The sequence below is a fragment of the Pieris napi genome, chromosome 6, assembly GCF_905475465.1.
Source record: "Pieris napi chromosome 6, ilPieNapi1.2, whole genome shotgun sequence".
Taxonomy (NCBI): domain Eukaryota; kingdom Metazoa; phylum Arthropoda; class Insecta; order Lepidoptera; family Pieridae; genus Pieris; species Pieris napi.
The window spans coordinates 12,804,239-12,826,325 of NC_062239.1; the positions used below are offsets into that span (position 1 = coordinate 12,804,239).

The following is a 22,087-nucleotide window of genomic DNA, read 5'->3' on the forward strand; positions in this document are numbered from 1 at the left end:
AAAATAAATTATTAAACAGAGTATTAAAGTTCTATTAATAGCCTTTTCTAAAAAGCTTAAGGTAAATATTATGGGATGTTCGTTTCTCTGATCAATTACGAATACGTGTATTGGAAATGTTTTTTTTATAGAACAGAGAGCTAACGGGCAGGAGGCTCACCTGATGTTTAGTGCCCATGGACACTCTCAATGCAAGCTCGCGGAGCCTTTAAAACCCCTTACTGATCCGTAAGACGTTAACCCAGTAACATAGTTAAAGGCCCTTAATCAAAATTCATATGTAGTATGAACGTCATACTAAGAAAAGCTTTAATATCTAAATGTACATGTAAAGTAAAAAAAGCTAAATATTACGTGACAGTAATTTACATGGTTATAAAAAAAAAGAGTGTGTGTACTTATGTACACGCGTTAGAAGTTATACTTCTTTGGCGTATGGAAAAAAAATAACTAAAATGCAGTAGTGATTAACGAAAAATATTAAAATTAATCAATACAATTATTATTAGTAAATACTATCACCGTCGTATGTGAAATCGATTTAATAAAAACACCAAAATAATATTTATTTATTCACACTGTTTAATTGTACTGTTACGAAACACGTGTTCTAAATATAAAAATACTAGAATATACAACTTGAACATAGTTATTATCGATTTTCATGCCACCTAGAACTAACTTCATTCTGTTAATTTTATGTCACGGTGCGCGCGCATCGTAAAATTTCACTCTCATCAATTTTTCATAACGCGCCTAAAGAAGTATAACTTCAAAAATATTTAGTTTCTGTTACTGAACAGTTATATGCAGTCCTGTAACACCAAAATGGCAGGCATATTCATATCACTATGGTCTCTGGAAAAACAGTAATTTTCTTAGTAAACTCAGCCTTTCTTTAGCCCTTCTGTGTCTATATAAGTTATATCTGTACCAGTCCCTGCTTAGGGAATACCGAAAGGAGGTTAGGTTAGGTAAGGTGAGGAGTATCGGGTTCGATTCCCGGTCGCAGCGCAAATTTATTGTTTTGAATTTAAATTTGTTCTCTGACTTTGGGAGGGTTGTGCGGTACCGGGCGAGTGCTTAAACGGTACATGGAGGGCACAGTCAAATTTGTAAGGCAAGCGGACTGTGAAGGATATATGTAACAGTATATCCTGAGCCGAGAATGGTAATTGAAAGTGGTTGACAATTTAACAGAATGGCGGCGTAATAAAAAATCGCACTGTCCGAACTCGCTACCTCAATGTTTATCTTAACCATTTTTTTTTTTTTTTTAAAGACAATTCACACCAATTGACCTAGTCCCATTAGACAACTATTGCTCCTTAACTGCAAAGTATACCTATTACATCAGTTTATCACTTCGACAGATTTCTGAACCCTCGAAAACATTTTGGCCTTATCTTTCGCTGCGGGTATTGTTTCAATCCCCTCTGGGTATTATTACAATGATAAATGGTTCAACCAACTATGTACTAACCTTTTTTTGCGATCGTACCTTATTTTCTCCTAGTCATTATGTTTTCTCTAAGGAAATTCTATAAGAAAATCAAGTCCAACATTTCACATTTATAATATAACCGAGCGGATTGATCCCTTGGAGTTGTGTAGAGATGTGGGGTCACTCTGCATCTTCTACCGCATTTACTTTGGAGAGTGTTCAGAGGAGTTGTTCAGATTAATACCTGCAGCTGAGTTTCATAATCGGACGTCGAGGCAGAATACGAAATTCCACCCGTATCAAATCGACGTCCGTCGTCCCATAATTGAGCGTTTTTTAAAGATGTTTTTTGCCGCGCGTCACAACTTTGTGGAATCAGCTACCCACTGAAGTATTTCCGAACCAATACGACTTAGGGTCCTTGAAGAAAAGAGCGTACCAATTCTTAAAAGGCCGGCAACGCACTTGCAAGCCCTCAGAGTGTCCATGGGCGGCGGTATCACTTAACATCAGGTGAGCCTCCTGCCCGTTTGCCCCCTGTACTAAAAAAAGTCATTTACTAAATATTTAAATATGTATAAGGAATATTATTAAGGATTTTTTCAAAATGAATCACAAAATTGTTTCTCTGAAATACAAAGAAACGACATTTAATGTTCACTTATCCTTTAATCTATCTTTTTACACTATAATCCACTAAATTAATTTACACGTCATCCGCCATTTTATCGCGTGTCACTCCGACGCGTCAAATTCAAATTAATGAAATATCATTCCATTACATCTCCCCCCCTAAGAGAAAAAATTCTGAATAATATATCTACACACTATACTTAATAGCTATCTTCATATTCGTTTCCTTATATTTCATCATCTTCAGATTCTGTTATAACCGGTTGTAATTTTGTTATGTGGAACAAAATTACACAAAAACATGTAATACTTGTAATGCAATGCTTAGCCAGGGCCAGTCACTACCATAACACGGACACATTAAACACTTAAAATGTGTAATATTACTTTTTTTTTAGTTTTTATTCTTTTGTGATTATTATTATTATATGTGTTTCGTTAGTATGTCTTTATTTTTATGTCATATTAAATATTTCACTTAAAACATAAAGTGTAAATATGTTATATGAAGAACAAGTAGAAAATAATGTAGGAACACAATATTACTTTTATTACACAAATATTGGTTTTAAACCAAAAAAATATTAAATTATGGTTATGTTTGTCGAATCCCTCATCTTAGCTTTAATCCGGGTTAAATCCGGACCGGATATATCCTGTTCTAATTAGGGGCTTCAAATGACAGTTTAATTATGACGAACTAATTTCCTATAACTTGAAACCGGCATCCTCAGGTGAATGTTTTATATAAATAAAGTTATAATAATCTTTAACATCTTTAACTAATATAAAAGCGAATTTATTTAATTCGTTTCAGTTACAGTCACCACTAGAAACGCCGAATTTAACTATGTAATTGGTTCGCGTTTATATCCATCATAAGATTTTTTTTAATAGTATTGTTTTACGGTGTTACGTTTTCAAAATTAGTGGTGCTACAACCTTTTTAGGATTTCTGTATCTGTTTCATGATCATTTGTTAATCTAATAGGCAAGTAGGTGATCAGCCTCCTGTGCCTGACGCACGCCATCGACGTTTTAGTTATAAGGCAAGCCGGTTTCCTCACGATGTTTTTCTTCACCGTTCGAATGTTAAATGCACACATAGGGAGAAAGTCCATTGGTGCACAGCCCGGGATAGAAGCTATGACCTCAGGGATGAGAATCGCTGAAGCCACTAAGTCAACACTGCTAGCGGACAAGTAAGCAACGCTGGAGATACAATAATAATCATTTATTTAAGGTATTTACAAGTGAATTCGGTTTTAATTGGGTTAGTTACTAAATTTAGTAGTTTTAAGGCATTTTCAGTCTAAATAGGTTTCATATTAGGATTAATTTTAAGTGACTGTAGGGTATAAGACATGCATGTATTCTTTTATCGTAAGAGTGAGAGTTCGTTGCGAAGAAAATTCACTAATCCTGAAAATCGCACGGCTAACATGCATTTGTTATGAATAAAAGTGTAAAAATGCTTGCTTAATAATAACATATGGAGTATTCTGAAAGAGTAAAATTATAAAGTTAAGCTAAGCGAGTATAAAGCGTAAAGACTTACCACGTTTTACTGCCCCAGTTGAGTGAAAGCAAAAAATAATATAAAGTTAGCAGTGAGTAGATGAGAAGATTATGTTTATCAATATTATAGGTGTCGTGATATATCTATTGAAGTTAGAAAAATTGTGGCACTACAACGATTGACTTAGGTCTCAGACTTCTGTATGTGTTATATTTTTAACTTATTAGTGATGAACCGTGATTCGAACTTTCGATCTCAGGATTTAGGGTTGCATAGGTATCCTGTAGACGAACATATAATTTACATTATGTATTCCCGGATGCTTGACAGACCTATACGACTTCTCCGACACAAATAGTCCCCTCGGTGTACTGCGATAGAGTGGGCTACTCGATTGTGAGGAAGTTGCATCTATCTGGTTTGAGTTGTCATTTTGACACGTGTATATCCTTTATATATACAAGTGTATATATAAAGATATATATAATATCTAGTAATATTATCCTTTTTATCTGATTGTCCTCATTTTAACATGTGTGATGTTGTAGAGCAAAAATAAAATATATCTCATACAGTAAAAAGCTCCATTCTACTTAAAGCTACTTCCACATAGTAATGCGAACAATAACTACTTTGTTAACTCTTTGTATTCGCCATGTTTATTTTAGTCACGCAGATGGTCTCAAATTTGATAATTGCGCAACTTTACAAACACTAGTCAACTGATTGTCTGACTTGCAATAATTAAATATATTTTTTTAACAGCTTATGAAAATTAAAAGAAAATAAATGACGCTAATGAAATGAAATTAATGACTCTGGCCTACTCTTCATTTACTATCTAATCTATCAAAACAGAAGCATAGAATGGATGAGAAAAAAAAACTGTGTTGCATGAATTGAATTGTATGAATAAGTTCATAGCTCCTGATTTTTCAGAGATGTTTTAAATTATTAAACTTGTAAGTTGTGTAGGTAATCTACACAACTTACACAGGGCGTATAAAATGCATGTATAACACCAGCGTGTTATACGTGCATTTGTATTTCACCTTTCAGTGTTAAGTCTCATATGAGAAATATAAGGTTTACTAAGCATTGTAATTTGAATGTCGCTCGAATCTTCTATGCCTGACAGGATTCATCAAGGATGCCATCATCATCTAGAAGATCCGTATTTAAATGATGGCATTAAAACCGTTCTGGGTAAAACGGGCCCATAGGCTGCACGAGTAAAATGACAGACAATACGACATGAACAGTAAAACTTCGAAGACTTTAGCGATATTAAGATAAATGACTCACTATTGTGATATTATTCATTCTATAATACAAAGGAACTTTGATAGAGTATTATGACAAAAAAACAGGCATAATATTTAACTAAATTCTTTAATTTTCGAAATTTTTTGAAAGTTACGTTAATTAAATTGGCATCAACTGTAGCGCAATACCTAAAAGTTATTTTTTAGAACTATGCCACACAAGCAGTTACTGAAAATATCAAAAACTCCATTCGTTTGTGAAGTTCAAAGCACAAACAGTGCTTGTCAAGATCAGTTTTAACCGTAAATTCAAGCGAAACGTTTTGTTTTTTATAAAATCTGGCAATACCTAATGTTATGTTGCAAATAGTTTCAAGTTTTCTATTGAATCATGGATTTTTACAAGACCTGAGTTCGCTATCAGGGGAATAAATGCTTCTCTGGAACTGATTATTTTTCAATAAATACTTACAAATTTCTAGTAAAATTGTAGTTTATTTTCGTAATGTAAATAAATTTCCCATATCGCATGTTCGCAATGATGAATTATCCTATCATAGTAATTTTTGCGAATTTAAGTTATTGGGTTATATATCTGATTCTAAAAAAGGCTCTGCCTAAGTGTTTGGTTACTTCTTAGCTTTTTTAAATATAGGCACAATTGTTTTTGTATATAATGTTCATAAGCGAATATCATGTATGTTTGTATATGCCATGTAAAAAGTGTTAAACAAGTGTAAATGAAAAAAAACACAAGAACTGAGTGTCTTATCTTCAATAGAAACTGTCAGTAGTGTAATTGGACACTATCTTATATTAAATATTTATTAGTAAATTAGGTTAGACTTAAATTCGTTATTAGTCTTAAGGTAGGCTAGTCTGTAATGTTCCATGATGTCTCAAAAGCAAATGTTATGTATGTTTGTAGTTCAGTTATTTTTGTTATTTGTTTTCGACTTTACACTTTAATCATATTTTTTTTCTTACAATAAATTTCACAATGGAGAATCAATTTTATATGGATTGCTATCTAGCCTATATAATAATAATGGCTGATAAGTAATTATGTTGACTTAATTTCCTACAATACTAGTAAATAGCTGAAACTTAGTTAATGTTTATTAACAGTCTTAGTGTTCCATAATGTTTAATATTCTATACTTAATAAAATAATAATTCAGTAATTTTTGCTAATAAATTCAAAAGACAGATACATTACAACCAATAATATATTATCTGGATACAGGTGAGAGCAAGTCGCAAGGTATTAGCGAAGAATGAAATTTTAATGAGGTATGAAGGTACAAAAGCTTCTCAATAAATTATTTAACTTCCAAATTGTCTACTGTGACAACAAAGGATGGTAAATAATATTCCTTTCCTTAATGTACCTCGGGGTAATTGGCTTCCTAATATAGATTCCCTCATTCTAACATCTTTATAGAGACGTTTGTTCACAATCCGATGATGTAAAGTTAGATGCGGCCGGCAACGCACCTGCGAGTCTTACAAAAAAAATACTAACTACTCGTACAAGTTGCTTTTTTTTTATTTCAAATTAGTAGTTCCTGAGATTACAGCGTCAACGAAACGAACTCTGTCAACTGCCAAAAGCCTCGTGCGTCAAAGCGGAGTTTCAAAGTTAACAAAAGACCCGTCAGCCACACGACGGAAGCAACAAGTTTTTAATCAACACGGGCTATTTTTATATTAACCAAACTCCTGAAATTCATTTACATCTAATAGAAAGTAGAAATATTCATTTACGTATGGGATATTAGCAATTTACTACTAAAATACTAACATATATAATAATAAAAAAAACTACTAAAAAAAGATTATCATTACACATTTGAATAGTATTATTTCAATTCGAAAAATGCAACATCTTATTTGTATACATGGCATAGACACTTTACGTTTTATAATATGTATGTCAGCTGTAAGATTACTAATAAATAAATAAAATACGTCTATAAATTCATTCATAGATTTTTTATTGTTCATTCGTATTAAAAAACTTAATGAATGAACTTCTTAGTATCTTGTAATTAGTTCTTAGTATAGTTTTTTGGTAATGTTTTAAATGTTATTAAGCAATGAAATCTCAAACGTAAAATTAAGTTTTATAAAAAAAATTTTTTTGATTCAACACAATAATATTATTTAAGCTATTTTAAAATTATGCATCACTTGATTGAAAATAATTTATGCCATTAACATTTACGATTCTTAACATTGGGAAAACTAAAATTCGCCTGAGTTGTTGCTTGTTATTCTTAGGCGCCATTCTGTATCTCTCAATGGTAATAAAGATAACCCAACTTCAATGCCGAGCGTTTGTACCGCTCGATACCAGCATTATTGTTAATTGCAGGGTAAATACTGGTGCAGCAAACTACAGACTAAACTGTGCTTGTGTTTGATCAAATTGACCCAAAACGATGCATCATGTCGCATGTTCGACTGATGATGCTATTGACCAATTACAATGAAAAGGAAGGTGACGTTGATATATTATATTTCAGTTCGCGTCGTGAATATACTCGTACTGTAAATTAAGTATCTTATTCACGTTCAAAAACATTTACGCAAATATTTTTTATGTTCGAAAATTCACATATCTGACTTTGTCACTTTTTGTCGTATAGATGAAAAATTAAACACAGCAATACAGAAAAGTAAAAAAAAATCTATGGCCTTAGGCTCTTCCAACCTAATTATGAAAGTACACTGCATCTGACATCTGACAGGCGCGGGCGTCTGGTGCCATTTAGTCCTCATCGCCATTAACGCGGTATGGTTTAATGTTTCAATAAAAGCCTTCCCTTCCAATTACCGGAAAGGCAATTTTCTTATGTCTATTAGAAAATCAGAATACCGAAACAAAATTATATAACTAAGCTATTCTGCATCCACACAACTACAAATTTATTTCTTAAAATCACTTGAAAATAAATATTCTATATTATTCAGTGAATTAAATCATATAATATGAGATTAATTTAAGAAAAACACTTCTTAATAATCGTGTAAATAGTAATTGTAGTTCAGATTTGAAGAGTAGAAGATGTAAACATGAAAAAAAGGTAAAAAATATCTTACCCAGACTAGCATCATACGTGTTCATATACTCTGACGTCATGAACTGTGAGACCAGTGCCGTTTTGCCAACTCCTGCGTCGCCTAACAGCACCACTCGATATTTTGGTATCTGGAGAAATATCACTGCATGACTATCTAGGAAATTAAAAATACTGTAAGATTCCATTTTCAAAAAGCTTATACTTTTATAACATTATTTGCGTAATTTCCAATTTAAATAAATAAACTGAAATATGTCACAAAATTAAAAAAAAAACTTACGGGATCCAAGTCGTCTTCATCGGGTGTGGTGAGGCTGCTGGAGTCCACGGGCCTGTATCCAGAACAACATGAACCATCGAACGGAGACCTATCTGAAGCCCTAAAACATTTTTTGGTTTCAATTTTTATAATATAGTTGCTGTCTTTACAGTTGCTATTCCTCGACTAAGGGCATCTCTGTGTCGTAGTCTATAACAGATATTTTATTTTATATAAGGAAAGTGAGAAAAGAAAATAGAATACATAATTTTTATTAAATTAAAAAAGTCCCGTCACTGTCCGTCTGTTATTGTTATCTCGATTTATAATATCTCGTAACCTTTCTAAAGACATTTTTCTTCGTATTTTTCATTTGTTTCTTAAGATTTGAATGTCTTGTGTCACTTTTGCCTTCAAATTTGAATAACTTCGAATCAACAAGGCTGACAAATCTTCATCTTTATCAGTGCTAGGTTAATACTTAGCCTAAGTTAGATTTTAGATCAAATCTGAAGATCAAACTTTAAATTCGAACCCAGGCTGTGCATTAATATTTTTCTGTGCGTAATTGCACTTGTACGGTGAAGGAAAATCATAGGTGATTCGCGTATGACGTGAAAATCAACACGTTTTTTTATGGAACAAAGGGCCAACGGGCAGGTGACTCTCCTGCCGTTAAGTGTATATATGGACACTCACATTGCCAGAAAGCTCGCAGGCGCGTTGCCGGCCTTTTAAGAATTGGTATTCTTTTTAATTGTCTTATTGATTCGGAATTATTTCAGCGGGCATCTGGTTCCACATTGCGGTGGTGCGCGGCAAAACTTGCCTTAAGTATCGCTCAGTTCTGGAATGACGGACGTCGAGTGATGGGTGTTATTTTGACATATGAGTAATAACAGAAAGCATATCTAATTTGCCAATTTTTTTTAATAATAATAATACATTATTTGCAAGAATATGGTCCAAAAATGTTATTGTGGTAAAGTCTGAAATTCGCATATTCTGCCACACATAATGGCGTGCAAATTTGTTTTAAAAGGAATTTTACATAGATGTTACATCCATTATGAGTCATATCATAGTCGATTCTTATATTATTTGTAGTGATAAAATATCACATAAATTAAATATATTATTACGTTATCAAATTAATATTAAATTAATTATTTCAAATTATTAATAGAATTATACATTTAATCCAAAAGTATTAAGTCGATTTTTAAAAACTCTAGTAGATATTTCATGTTTTTGGTAAATTATTATAAACCTTGATTTCCTTAAATGAACAAAGCTTCTGTTTAAGCTGTAGGGGTTATATGTTACACACTTTCAGTACATTTAAGAATGAAGGGTTTCTTGAATACTTATATCTGACGCATTTGTCAAGAAATGGAAAGCTATGTAGGTCGGCATTAGCACGCGACTCTGTAATCAGTCACTTTTATCTGATTAGCACGGGTTATGGATATCTTCCGGCCTATGGTTGAATTTCTTTAGTCTATGATTATGTGGGTAGACAGTAATTTTACGTACAACTGTCTATAAATGATTTTTGTATAGTAAGTCATACATTTTTGGTTTGAACGTACTACACATTTATATTAAACTTTAACACGGACAAGTTATATTATATATATAACTAACGATCGGACCGTCCCGGCTTCGCACGGGTAGACCTTTATTTTTTAAACATTTTTGCAGATATTGATATGATCTTTAATATTGTGGAAAAAAATGTGTACTATTATTACTAGTAAAATAATAGTACTATTGTTTTTTCCTGCAATTAAATTAGCCTATGTTAATCAGTGGTATTGTAGCATTCAAATGGTGAAATAATTTTTAAAATCGGTCCAGTACTTTTTGAGCCAATCCGTTAAAAACATACTTACTTACAAATCTTTCCTCTTTATAACATTAGTATAGACTAAAATTTCAAATAGATTTTAGGTTAACTTCCCTTCAAGGGTTTCCATTTCTAGACCAGACTCAAAAGGCCAGTTGCCCGTTGCATGGCAGACTAACACAAAACAAATTGGAAATTGGGAATACGTTATTTCAAAAGTCCGTTAAGTCCGTTAGATAAATTTGGTTTAAATAAAAGCAAGTTTTACAACAGCGACGTCTGTCGTTCCAGAACTGATCGTTTTTTTAAGGCAGGTTGTGCCGCGCACCACCACCATGTTCGTCTTCTTTTTATGGGACCCCTACGTGGTAGCCTATAAGGCAGATTAGGCAGTTCTGTGGCTGAAAAGCTAGGCAGCAGAGGAGTGACATCTTCCCTTTCCCAAAAAGGGACTTTACTTGCTTAAAAGGCGTCTCCCGCCGGGCCCGGGTGACTATGTTCGAGTTAGGGTCCTTCAAGAAAACAGCATACTAATTTTTAAAAGGCCGGAAACGCACTCGCAAGAGCTTTGGAATTGAGAGTATCCATGGACACTTAACATCAGGCGAGCCTTCTGCCAGATTGCAATATTCAACCAAACAATTCAATATTCGCATAAAAAAATACAAAACTCGTTCACACTACAACCATTATCATTGCTTATTTTCCTTATCATATTATGTATAGTATTTTGGTACATGAGTCAGATGTATACCATATCTTCTTACCTGCTGTTAGTGGAATTGACTGAGGTGTTGGAACGGCTACGTCGATTGCATATAGAGTCACCGCAATTGACCACCCCACCCTTATTGGTAATAGAGAACGTTCGAAGTCTGTAGAGGTCATCAGAGACCCGAGGGTTGTACGGCTTCTCAGGCAGCGAGCAGACACGGGGTCTCGAGTGTTCAACAACTGTAATGGGTAAAAAATTATATCATCAAAACATAACTTGTAAAAAAAAAGTTGTGAAATCAACGTAATACCAAATCGGTTAATTAATTCAGTCCCCACTTATGGGACTTACTGTCTAAAGTTAGTACGTAATTAGCTAACCTAACAACATCTTTTAGTTACCATATTGCAAATATTGCATCTATATATATATATAAAAATGAAACCCGTTTTCCGTTGTCACGACATAACATGAAAACGGCTTGACCGATTTGTCTGATTCTTTTTTTATAATATTCCTTGAAGTACGAGGATGGTTCTTACGGAGAAAAATTAAAAAAAATTGAGTGAAAAAGTCTAAAAACAACACTTTTCTATATTCCCATACAAAATATTCGTAATAATATTTAAAGGCAATTTGAACTTTAATACCATATCATAAAGTTCAAGTGTTAGTGGAGGGGTTCCGGGAAGGTAAATTTTTATTTTTTGACATAATGTATTTGTTGTATTATCAACTTTTATTTTTTTTATCTTACTAGCTAGACCGGTGTCCCGAATAGCAGAATAAGTATTAACATTAAGAATCGACTGTTAGGCGGTACGATGTTCGCCAGGCCAGCTAGTTTTAAATAAATACATTGACTTGTTGAATAGTGTTTTCTTGATTGACACTAAAGAGTAATTGTATTCTAAATTTGAGTTCTATGCCTGCTAGAAGTGTCTTAGAGTTTTTATGATCGGTCAGTGAACAAAATTAAGCAATTGGATTACTTATAATTCTTAAACTAATGGTTCAAATTGAATTAAATTGGAAATTCAGGCTTCTAGTTTCATCCATATTGTCATGTCATGTGGAACATGGTGTAATGGTTGCAGCTCTTTACAAGCATTGTGCAAAACAAAAAACTCGGCGATGAGTTTATTGAGTTTATAAAAATTTGAAGCATTTAGTATTTAATATGTATGTCTTTATTGACGTTAATAAGTGTACATTGTGTTTCCTAAATGAATAAATGATTTTGCCTTTTTTTATATTGAAGTTATAGGGTGTCGAAAACGACCCGAGCTGTTTCGAGAAAAGGATAGTACGCCAGTGCTGCTTTTTTGCTCGGCTTGGCAGGCGCACTGCCGTGCCCCTAAATAACATAAATTTATTATCAAACGCAATAAACATTGTGATACTGTATTCTAATGAAAAGTTTAGAAAATGCATTTAATATAGATAAATTGGGTGTCGCAGGTTCTTATCAGATAGTGTTATGTCAGTCAGTTGTGATTTTAAAAACCGGGACCCATGGTTTAGTTAAATAATTCTACATTACAAAAATTCAATTTTTTTTTAATTTGGTAGGATTTATTTTATATAAGATGTTTTATGCGTGATACGAAGTAAGTCACGATACTTGTCATATGTTTAATACTTTTTAGCCGGGTGTAACTCAATAGTTACACCCTACTACAGAAATACAAAGAAAGTTTCCATAAGTTACAGACGTAAAAGTCGACATTTGATCCCAAAAGGTCAACCCACATCGTTAAATATTTTAGATGCTCAAAGATGCCTCGTAACAAGGACTTTTATGACTTTGAAAAACTTTGTAAATGAGTACCGATGGGGACATATTTTTTACAATTTGTATGGAATCAGTGTTAACCTATCGATCAAGCATAAAGATCTCTGATTTGATTTGATGATTTTTATTGCTTACTTGCTGTTCCCTGCCACACTTCGCTGTGGCACATTGTGAATGGTTGAGAAATGAAAAAAAAAACAAAAAAAAAACATTTCATATAAGTTTAATTTTGCAATACTTGTGGTAAAAAAATGAAAAAAAAAAACAATCCTTGATGTGGATTATATATCATGCTAAAATTTCAGCTCGATGGATGTTTGAGTTTTTGAAGCGTACACAACCATAACATTTTAATAGAATACATATTTTTTATTTCTGTATTTTTTAGCTTTACTACTGTTATTTTCAAACAGAACACACAGCCTCTCAGGTATCTTTATCGTTTTCGTGATCATTTGTTTTTTTAATAGGTATACACGCCATCGACTTTTAGGATCGAAAGCATGCTGGTTTCCTCACGATGGGTTCCGTCAGCGAGTGTTAATTGCGCACACAGAAAGTCCATTGAACCTCAAGAATAAGAGACACACGCTGAAGCCAACACGACTTTTATAAGTTGTAATATAAAGTATAATATTGAGAAAACGGCGAAACTTATGGTATGCGAAATTTGTCTTATTAATTTGGCTAAAACCTCACGAAAATTAATTATTCCACACCTTTCAAGGCGGCGTTATAAAACAACAAAATGGCGGCTTACGAGATTAATATTACGGAATATTATTTTAACACACCACTTAAAATAATTAAATTATACATAATGAAACAGATTGCTCATTAATATTTTGACGTTGAGGCATATTTATTACTTTTATTTTCTATAATATCTCTTAATTATTTTTTAATTCAATATAAGCTTTATTCATAATAATATGATAGTTAATGCAATACAATTGATTTAATAATTACAATGCATCATACTATTTATTATATGTCAATTTCATTGTAAAAGCAAATGTATAATATATTTTTTTTATGTACTAAGAGGCAGACGGGCAGGAGGCTCACCTGATGTTAAGTGAAACCGCCGCCCATAGACACTCACATTGCCAGAAGGCTCGCAAGTGCGTTGCCGGCCTTTCGAGAATTGGTACGCTCTTTTCTTGAGGGTCCTTCGAGTTGAATTGGATTGGAAATGGGCAGCTGGATGCGCGGCAAACACTGCCTTAGAAATCACTCAGTTGTGGAACGACGGACGTCAAGGTTATACGGATGGTATTTTAAATTCTGCCATAACGTCATATTCCTTTGACTTCTACGATTATATAATTACTATTAGATACTTAGATTTAACTCACCAGGCAATTCCAAGAAATTGGAAGTACGTCTCTGCCGTCCACGGACCGTATTTTGAAAATTCAAAGGTCCAATATCTTCAACTGAATCGCAATTTGACACCGTGGAATCCCTTGATCCTCTTCTACTCGCTAGATATGCTAATCCTCCTTTTACAGAACCCCTTCTCATAGGAGAGCATGGTCTACTGATGCTTGTTGACCTCGTCTGTGGAGTGTCATCGGTAAAATCTGTTAAATCAGACGTTGACTTGCGGCAAGCTCTTGATGATGTTGTCGTTGCTTCATCATCAGCGTCATGCATCAACGCCGATGGGGTACCAGCCATAGCATCGGTGGAATCATCAGTATGGCTGGATATAATGCTGGGCGATGTCACCATGCGTGGAGAACTCACTGTGGAAGTTGAGCTGAATAATTTCCTGGTTCGGTTCGGTGATACATAACCAGGGTTTGTGTGAATGTGCACGGGAGGAGGTTTCGGTGACCTGGACTTCTCACGTCGATGGTGCTTCAATGATGTCGTGTAGTGGAGGCCTCTGTCGATATGGCAGGGGCTGGAGTGTTCTGAGGGAGACTTTGGGGGGTTGAAGTTGAAATGCCTCGGGCTCATGGGACTTCTGTGCCCGTGGGCAAGAGGGCTTTTTGGTGGAGCATGCTTATCGTAACTGCAGCCTGATTGAGGGGTGTAGTACCCTGAAGATGATGTGCTCGAAGTTATTGATGGGCTTTTCTGGGGAAAAATGAAATGCCGTGGGCTCTTGGGCGTTAGGGGTTTTGGGGAGATGGGAGGATAACCGCTGGGGCTGTTTACTGCCATTTCGTTTCACCTTTAGCGTCTCGGTTGAAGAAACATTTCCCGCAGCTGGAAAGAAAATAAAATATGAGATTGGAAAAGTGTTGTACTACAGTTTTTTAATTATCAGCTTAGTTGATGTCAATCAGATATCAAAACTTGTATGTAAATAAAATGATGTTATTATTCAATCGATCACACAATATTGACCATTAATTGTCTAATGGTCTATGGTCTGCTAATATGATTAAAACCTTAAATTTGACTTTACATTGTGTCCTCATATTCATATATCATTCATACTACCTCATACTAAAACCTTTATAACGCTATATATGTGATATTTACGGGCTTATTATTAAGGTGACCTATTTGTGAGGAACAAAAGAACTTCATATTACACGTTAAGCATTAAAGATGGCCGATAAAAAACTCATATCATACGCCGTAGTATTGAAAGGCATTACATAGGACTCGAGTAATATGAGATTTTTCTATTCATCTTTAAAATCTTAAATATAATTAGTGTAGTTACGAAATTAACTTTGTTGGTATCAGTCTTATTAAGTGCTCTTTCATGAAACCTTTTCAAAGGTTATTGATACTCGTATAAGAAACGGGTTTAAGTATAGTAATCATATTATATAATATGTCTGAGCACTTTCAGCTGCTATTGTCGTTTTGATTTAATAACATCAAAGTCAAATTAATTCAAAACTGTTCTGTGGTTTATTTGATTTGCTAATATTACTAGATCTAATAATTAACGACTATATAATAGTCTATAGTAATGTTGTGATGTTGTAGCAATGGCGTAAATGTCATCTGCCACAAGTCAAAGTTCACAATCATTAATACGAATGGTTTATTTGATTTTTCAATGTTGCTATAATGTTGCTAATCTATAAATTACGACTATTAACTGGTCGATAAAAATATGATAGTCATTATTATTATTAAAAGTAATTTATCATAACTTTAAACCTTTGAAACCTAAAAACAATTAAAATTAAAGTAATCTTTAACTTAAATTTGACTCTGTAGTTGATTCGGATTCAGTCGCGAAACAAGTAAATGTCACGAAACTTGTTTATCAAAAATTCGGGTTGCTATGGATACAGAGACTGGTTGGTGCGGCCCTCAGTTCAAACTAAGAAGAGGCCTTTAAAGAGTAGACTCTAATGTCGAAATTAAACGGCTGTCAACAAACTAATTTTTGACGCAGACTTTTTATTTGCAGGTCCTGTTTTTGTTAAAATTCAGGTCGTGCTTTTGAGTAATTGTTCAGCTCCTCGTTTGTACGTTTGTCAACAATCGGACCTAAGCATTGTCAAGATACTAAAAAGTAGAAAACTTCTCATCTGTCATTTTAAATTTACGCAATGCGTGTGAGTCGGCTTTATTCGAGCAATTAGCGCATACACTCGGCCATTGTTCGCGACGCATTATTTCATCCACAAAACCTCTACAATTAGACTGCCTCATTAAAAAAGAAAGCTACGTGTGAAAATAATGACGCCCAGAATGTCAGTTTTCTGACATAAGATACTCTTAACAATTCGTTAATAAATAATATGAGATGTAAATAAGCGAAGACGATTACAAAAGAATAAATAAAGACGTACTTCAGTACGCAATTATTAAAAGCCTTTAAGTAATATTATACCATAAATAAAAATTGTTGGTTACCGATGCTGTAATTTATAGTCAAAGATTGTTCTTATTGCGAAATAGGAATCGAACACAGATTACGAAATCTTCTGATATGAAAATACACCATTCATTTTCTATTTCGTCAAATATTTCGCCCTAATAAGTATTGTAATTTTACGATAACAATATACAATGTTACATATTAAGAACATTATCTTGCATGTCTCGAGTCTTCAAATGAGATAATACAATATTAAATTCATATTCATACTATTTTATATATAATTTAACAACGAAAAATGAATTCAGCAATTTCTCAGGTAAAATATCTAATTCCATTGACCCCAGAGGTTGGTCTGATACCTACCCAAGTTTCCATTATGACTCAGAAATTGTGTTTTCTTTGTATTAGGTTTGCGGTGCGAAAATTGAAATCAAGGCGTTATTGTGCAAACTTTTATTAATTTTCGCAAAATTTGACGTGCAAAGTAAAGTTTATTTGGCTTTATTAAAGTCGCTATGATTAGATTTTGGCTTGTTAATTTCATTATTGTTATTTTCTGCGTCTTTTTTACGAGGCTATTGCTAATAGGTACTCGCGAGCGTGTGACAAATAAAGATTAAAGACGATGATCGCCTTCGAACCTTCGAAAGGAGATGCCACTATAAGAAAAAGAAGATCAGCATCAGGTGTCTCCCACTGGTCGTCAGTTTTTTGGTGCCATTGAGCCATATAAAGCATTTATGGGTGAAAGGTTCAAAAGGAAGAAAAGAGTTTGTGATCATCAAACGTGCAGGTGTTAATTATGAAAATACTATAATGGATATATATGAATGCTAATCAAGATCCATAGAAAAAAGTAGGTACCCCACCTTTAATCATTTGGTGCCGTAACCACTGTATGGAGCAGACACATTTTTGTGCCTGTTTCATTGCCTTTTTTCTTTATTGTGTACAGCACACGTCGATCTTTGTGACATTACATTAAAACCAATGCCTTAATTAACATTTATAACTAATAAAGTGACTCTTAACAGCCAAATAAATTCTGATAATATGACTGTTAAATTTTAATGAAAAAACTTTTCACTGAAATTAATAGCGTTCTGTGGTTTAAGCTGCAGATGTGGGACGTAGTAACTATGTAAAGGTTTTTGAAATATTATATTTTATAAATTACTAGCAATGCTCAGTGGTTTTGCTCGCATAGAGTGCATAAGTTGTTTACCTATATGAATAAAGTTATTTTGACTTTGACTTTGATACTGATCTGTTGGTAGTGGAAAGTCAACTAAGTCGGACTATAAAATCAATGGTGCCAAATCAAATCTGAGGCCCAGACCTTAAAAAGGTTAAGGCTAAATGCTTCTAATGTTACATTTAATGCCAGTTCTCAAATCAAGGGCGTAGAACGGACGACAAGAACTGGCAATAAACTCTCCGGCACTCTTTTTATTCGCCTAGTTTTTTGTTTTACAATATGTTTGTAAGGTTCATAAGGTTTGTAAGGTCATCGTTGTACACAAAATTTCTACAGCTGGGCCTCGAACGCCCGACTCCTGGTTTAAGAATCTCGCGCGAGAGCTATACAATGTGATGTTCAAACATATTTAAATCTCTTTAAATTCCCTACTTGCTCAATAGTATGTATGCATTTTATCGTAAATTTATCTCAAAGAAAAATTTGTTAGTCGTTGAGCGAATATCATTTTCGAGTCAATCCATCTCTCTTCGAAAACAAATCTTCTGTTTGACGTTGATCGATAACTATCGAATATTTTGTTACTGTAATAAGAATACTTTGAGATATTTACTTTCACAGTTTCTATTTTAACCAAAAAGATCTGTACCTCTATGAATAAAAATAAATCGCTTTCTGTTTTAACTTCTCTGCCTCTTTCGTCTTTGGGTAAATACAATTTCAAAGAAAGAGACGAAGGAGTTTATTGAAAACAGGGAAATTAGACAGATTTCGTTATGAATAAGGGGTTAAATATTGACAATAGAAGTCATGGAACAGACATATTCATGCGTTTGGTTTGTAAATTAAACTTTAATATTAAAGGCGTAACTGAAACCACGGAGAGCATAATATTATATTTTTATTTTATTTTAGTTGTAGCTCTTCTATTTAAACATTATTTTATTATTATCATTGTTCACCCTCTATGCGGTAAAGACTATTGTTGACTTTGTGTTGATTGCAATAAGGCTGAGTCAAAAAATATACCCCAATCACCTATTCCTACGACGAAAACCCACCAAATACTGCAAATCTGGCGACAATTTTGAGTATTTGTACCGCGCGGTTCCACGGTTGCGTCATCAGCGCTATGGATTGAGAAAATTACATCTAAACTGCATACAAACATATTGGTATCGCTATAGGAACTCACGGAGTACCAACACTGTTTTGCTATACTTTTTACTTCTCCTTTCTATTACAAATAATAGAAATAAGGAGTAAACAGGTTATAACCAATAGAAAGGAAGAGTAAACAATATAGTATAGAAGAATATATGGATATGTCACCGGAATATAACAAAATCCGCAAGTTTATAAATTTCCTAGGAAATTTAAGATAAACTTTCGAAGGATTCTAAACGAGAGATAAATTGTATTCTTTTATGCCCACAGTTTCGCAATCGTTTCAAGTCGTTTAGGAAAATAGGAAATTTATAAACTTGTTGATTTTGTTGTATATCGGTTAATAAATAATATATATATATATATATATATAGACTAGAGGTAGTCTATATCAAACGCAGGTAATCGTGGGGTACATTCTGAGTCCACGAAACATGAAAAAACTTTGGCAAGCCCTGAATTATGTGTTTTATTGTTTTGTTACACATCACCAAGTAAAAGTTGTAAGTGAAAAACCACCCACACAGCGTATTGTAAGATAAAAATAGTGGAAAGCATAATATTTTAAGTTTGAAAACGACTCGAAGACGAAACAAGAAAAACCTTTTTACATCATTACGACAATCGCTTAGGACTATTTGAGCGAAGTGCTGAATTGCAAAATTGCGTGACAAAAGAAATTATCATTTATACGTTTACATATTTATAACATTACTAAAGGTTTTTGCGATTTCTGCGAAACGCCACCTTGTAAAAGATTTTTAACAGAAATCCTTAATCTAATATAAAAAATTCTCGTGTCACAATGTTCGTTCACATACTCCTCCGAAACGGTTCGTCCGATTCTTATGAACTTTTTTATGCATATTCAGTAAGTCTGAGGAGAATCGGCTACTATCTATCTTTCAAACCCCTAAGTGATAAGGGGTGTCCACCCCAAAAAAATTGTTTTTATTTTTTTATGATACAAGATACAAAAATACATACAACACTTAATTTTCATCTACCCTCTCCGATCAACCCCTATCTTTCATTTGTTAGATAAGAACTTATAACTTGAACTCTGAGGTTTATATAGAGAAAAATCACAGAAACACCTAAAAAGTTTTCATTCCGGAAAACCGAACAGTCTCTGGGGTAGCATAGCAAAATGTTCCATCTTGGTGTTTACTAAAATGGTAGGCTAGGCATTAAGGAGAAACGAAGTTCGCGGCGGCATCTAGTAAACAAGATGAGCAGACGAAAGTTACTAAAACGTAGAATCTTTAGCAATCTTGAAGATATATGTCAGAGATTATGTAATAAGAGAACGTGATATCATTTGTTTTATTAGAATGGCAACTCCACTCAATATGTGCAATACGATGGTCAGACAGATTGTAGGATGTCAATTTGTCAGTAGTTTTTTAATATTAAATAAAAATGTCGGACAACGATAGTAACAACTTGGCTAATGATAATCGAATCTACGATATATCGTTCATATCCTTAATACTCGCTTAAACGGCTATATCCAATTCCATGGTATCTACTTCGTGTGTGATCTACACATCAAATCCAAATTCGTTAATGGGACCAAGATATATTTCTATATCTACGTTTTGTTTGATGGTATTTTAAAGTTAAGATATAGTTGCATAGTAATAATAATAATAATAAAATAACAAATAGAAAATAATAACAAATTGAAAAAGTTTGGTCTCTGTGGCAGTGTACCTTTAACGCTGGCAGCATTTCCTCGCTGTATTGCGATACTTATTTGTTGAGCAAGGAAAGCACCAACTTTGCAGTCACCGGTACTAACCAGGCGCAAACTTAAATTTTTAATTAGCGCCTGTGCACTGAAACCTCACGGCCCCAGAGTTGTTGTTGGAAAGACTCTTATATTTGAGCCATTGCTAATTATTATTTAGTTTCTATATAATACATAAATAAAAGCAAGGTTAACCGCATGAATAACGTACCATTACTAAACATTAGCAAAATCACGCGATTTTCATACACATAATAAAGGTACCTTCTTTCTATTAGCCCAGCTATACAAAGCTTTGAAAGCTCCTTTTGTATTCATTATTTGGGGCATTTGGGTAATTTATAAATGGTGGTGAAATAGTATAAATACGATTTTAACTTAAATTATATAAAGTCCCGTTAACTCCTATATTTATGCAGACTGTTAAAATTCGGAAAGTCATAATGTAGTCAAAATTTAAGGCTAGAGACGGGCTTGTAGAAGGAAGAAGTCGTGGTTGACGGAACGTACGGCAGTGGACCGGCATCACATCCACCGAGGAACGTTTATACTGGCGCCAGATACGCGGCAATTCAAGTTGTTGACAGCCAGCCTTTAACAGGAATGCTCAAGTGGTTCCAGAAGCAGAAGAAGATACTCTTATAAAGTGATTACATAATAAAAGAAACATACACGCTTTAAAATACGAGTAAAATTTAACATTTTCAATTTTAGAGACCAATGTAATAGTGAAAATTACAAATAAACCGTTACAAAGATTTTTGATGAAAGGATGCGTATATATTTTGCTACGTTACTACAATTATTTCAGATTGCATAGCGATATGTATCTCATTTGCTAACATTCTTCTTTTTTCCTTTTTTTTTTAAAAGACAATTCACACCAATTGACCTAGTCCCATCCTAAGCTGGTGATCTTGTGTTATGGGTACTAGGCAACGGATATACATACATATTATAGATAGATATACATATAAATACATATTTAAACACCCAAGACCTAAAAACAACACCAAATGCTCATCACATCGATGTTCGCCTCAGCCGGGGATCGAACCCGGGACCCATGGATTCGCAGTCAGGGGTACTAACCACTAGACCAATGAGTCGTCAATTCTCTACAAAAGTCTGGTACCATTAATAAATTTCAAAAAACAACAGATTAATAACACAAGGGAACAGCATTTTATTGCATGGAAAGTTATGACTATATATTATTCTTTCTCGTAGTGATGTTTTCAGGTCGTCGGAGTTATTGTATCAGCTTTAGTTTATGTTTTACGAAAAATCTATTGTTTATCAACAAAACCTTTAAAAAACGTCCTGTACTTAAATACAGGTAATAAATAAAAATATTTTATAAGATTTTGTTTCTTGGCTCAGTTCTGGAGGTAATTCTCAAATATAATGTCATAACTGTACGTTATTGTGATAATGAATCCCCTTAAGAGCTATATACCATGATTGGCAATCTTGACTAAGGCACTTGTAATTAAACAAGACGCTAGGGACTGGTCAACATAGATTTGCATAGTATTAGTGGTTTATGGTAATTAGATTACAGCCAGTAAAGTCAATTTTAACTATGTAAATTGT

At 33.6% G+C, this 22,087-nt stretch overlaps 1 protein-coding gene across 2 annotated transcripts in view; it reads right to left on the reverse strand.

The window, feature by feature from the left end:
* Positions 1 to 22,087, reverse strand: part of LOC125050626 — a 55,940-nt gene that overhangs the window by 13,334 nt on the left and 20,519 nt on the right. The window contains exons 2-6 of one of the 2 annotated variants that reach the window (XM_047650585.1): positions 13,924 to 14,785; positions 10,823 to 11,009; positions 8,228 to 8,327; positions 7,967 to 8,075; positions 3,636 to 3,644 (exon numbers count right to left, since the gene is read on the reverse strand). In XM_047650585.1, the coding sequence (XP_047506541.1) occupies positions 3,636 to 3,644; positions 7,967 to 8,075; positions 8,228 to 8,327; positions 10,823 to 11,009; positions 13,924 to 14,740 (1,222 nt within the window). In that variant the 5' untranslated portion in view covers positions 14,741 to 14,785. The remainder of the gene's footprint in view (positions 1 to 3,635; positions 3,645 to 7,966; positions 8,076 to 8,227; positions 8,328 to 10,822; positions 11,010 to 13,923; positions 14,786 to 22,087) is intronic. The other variant, XM_047650586.1, reaches the window with a different exon arrangement.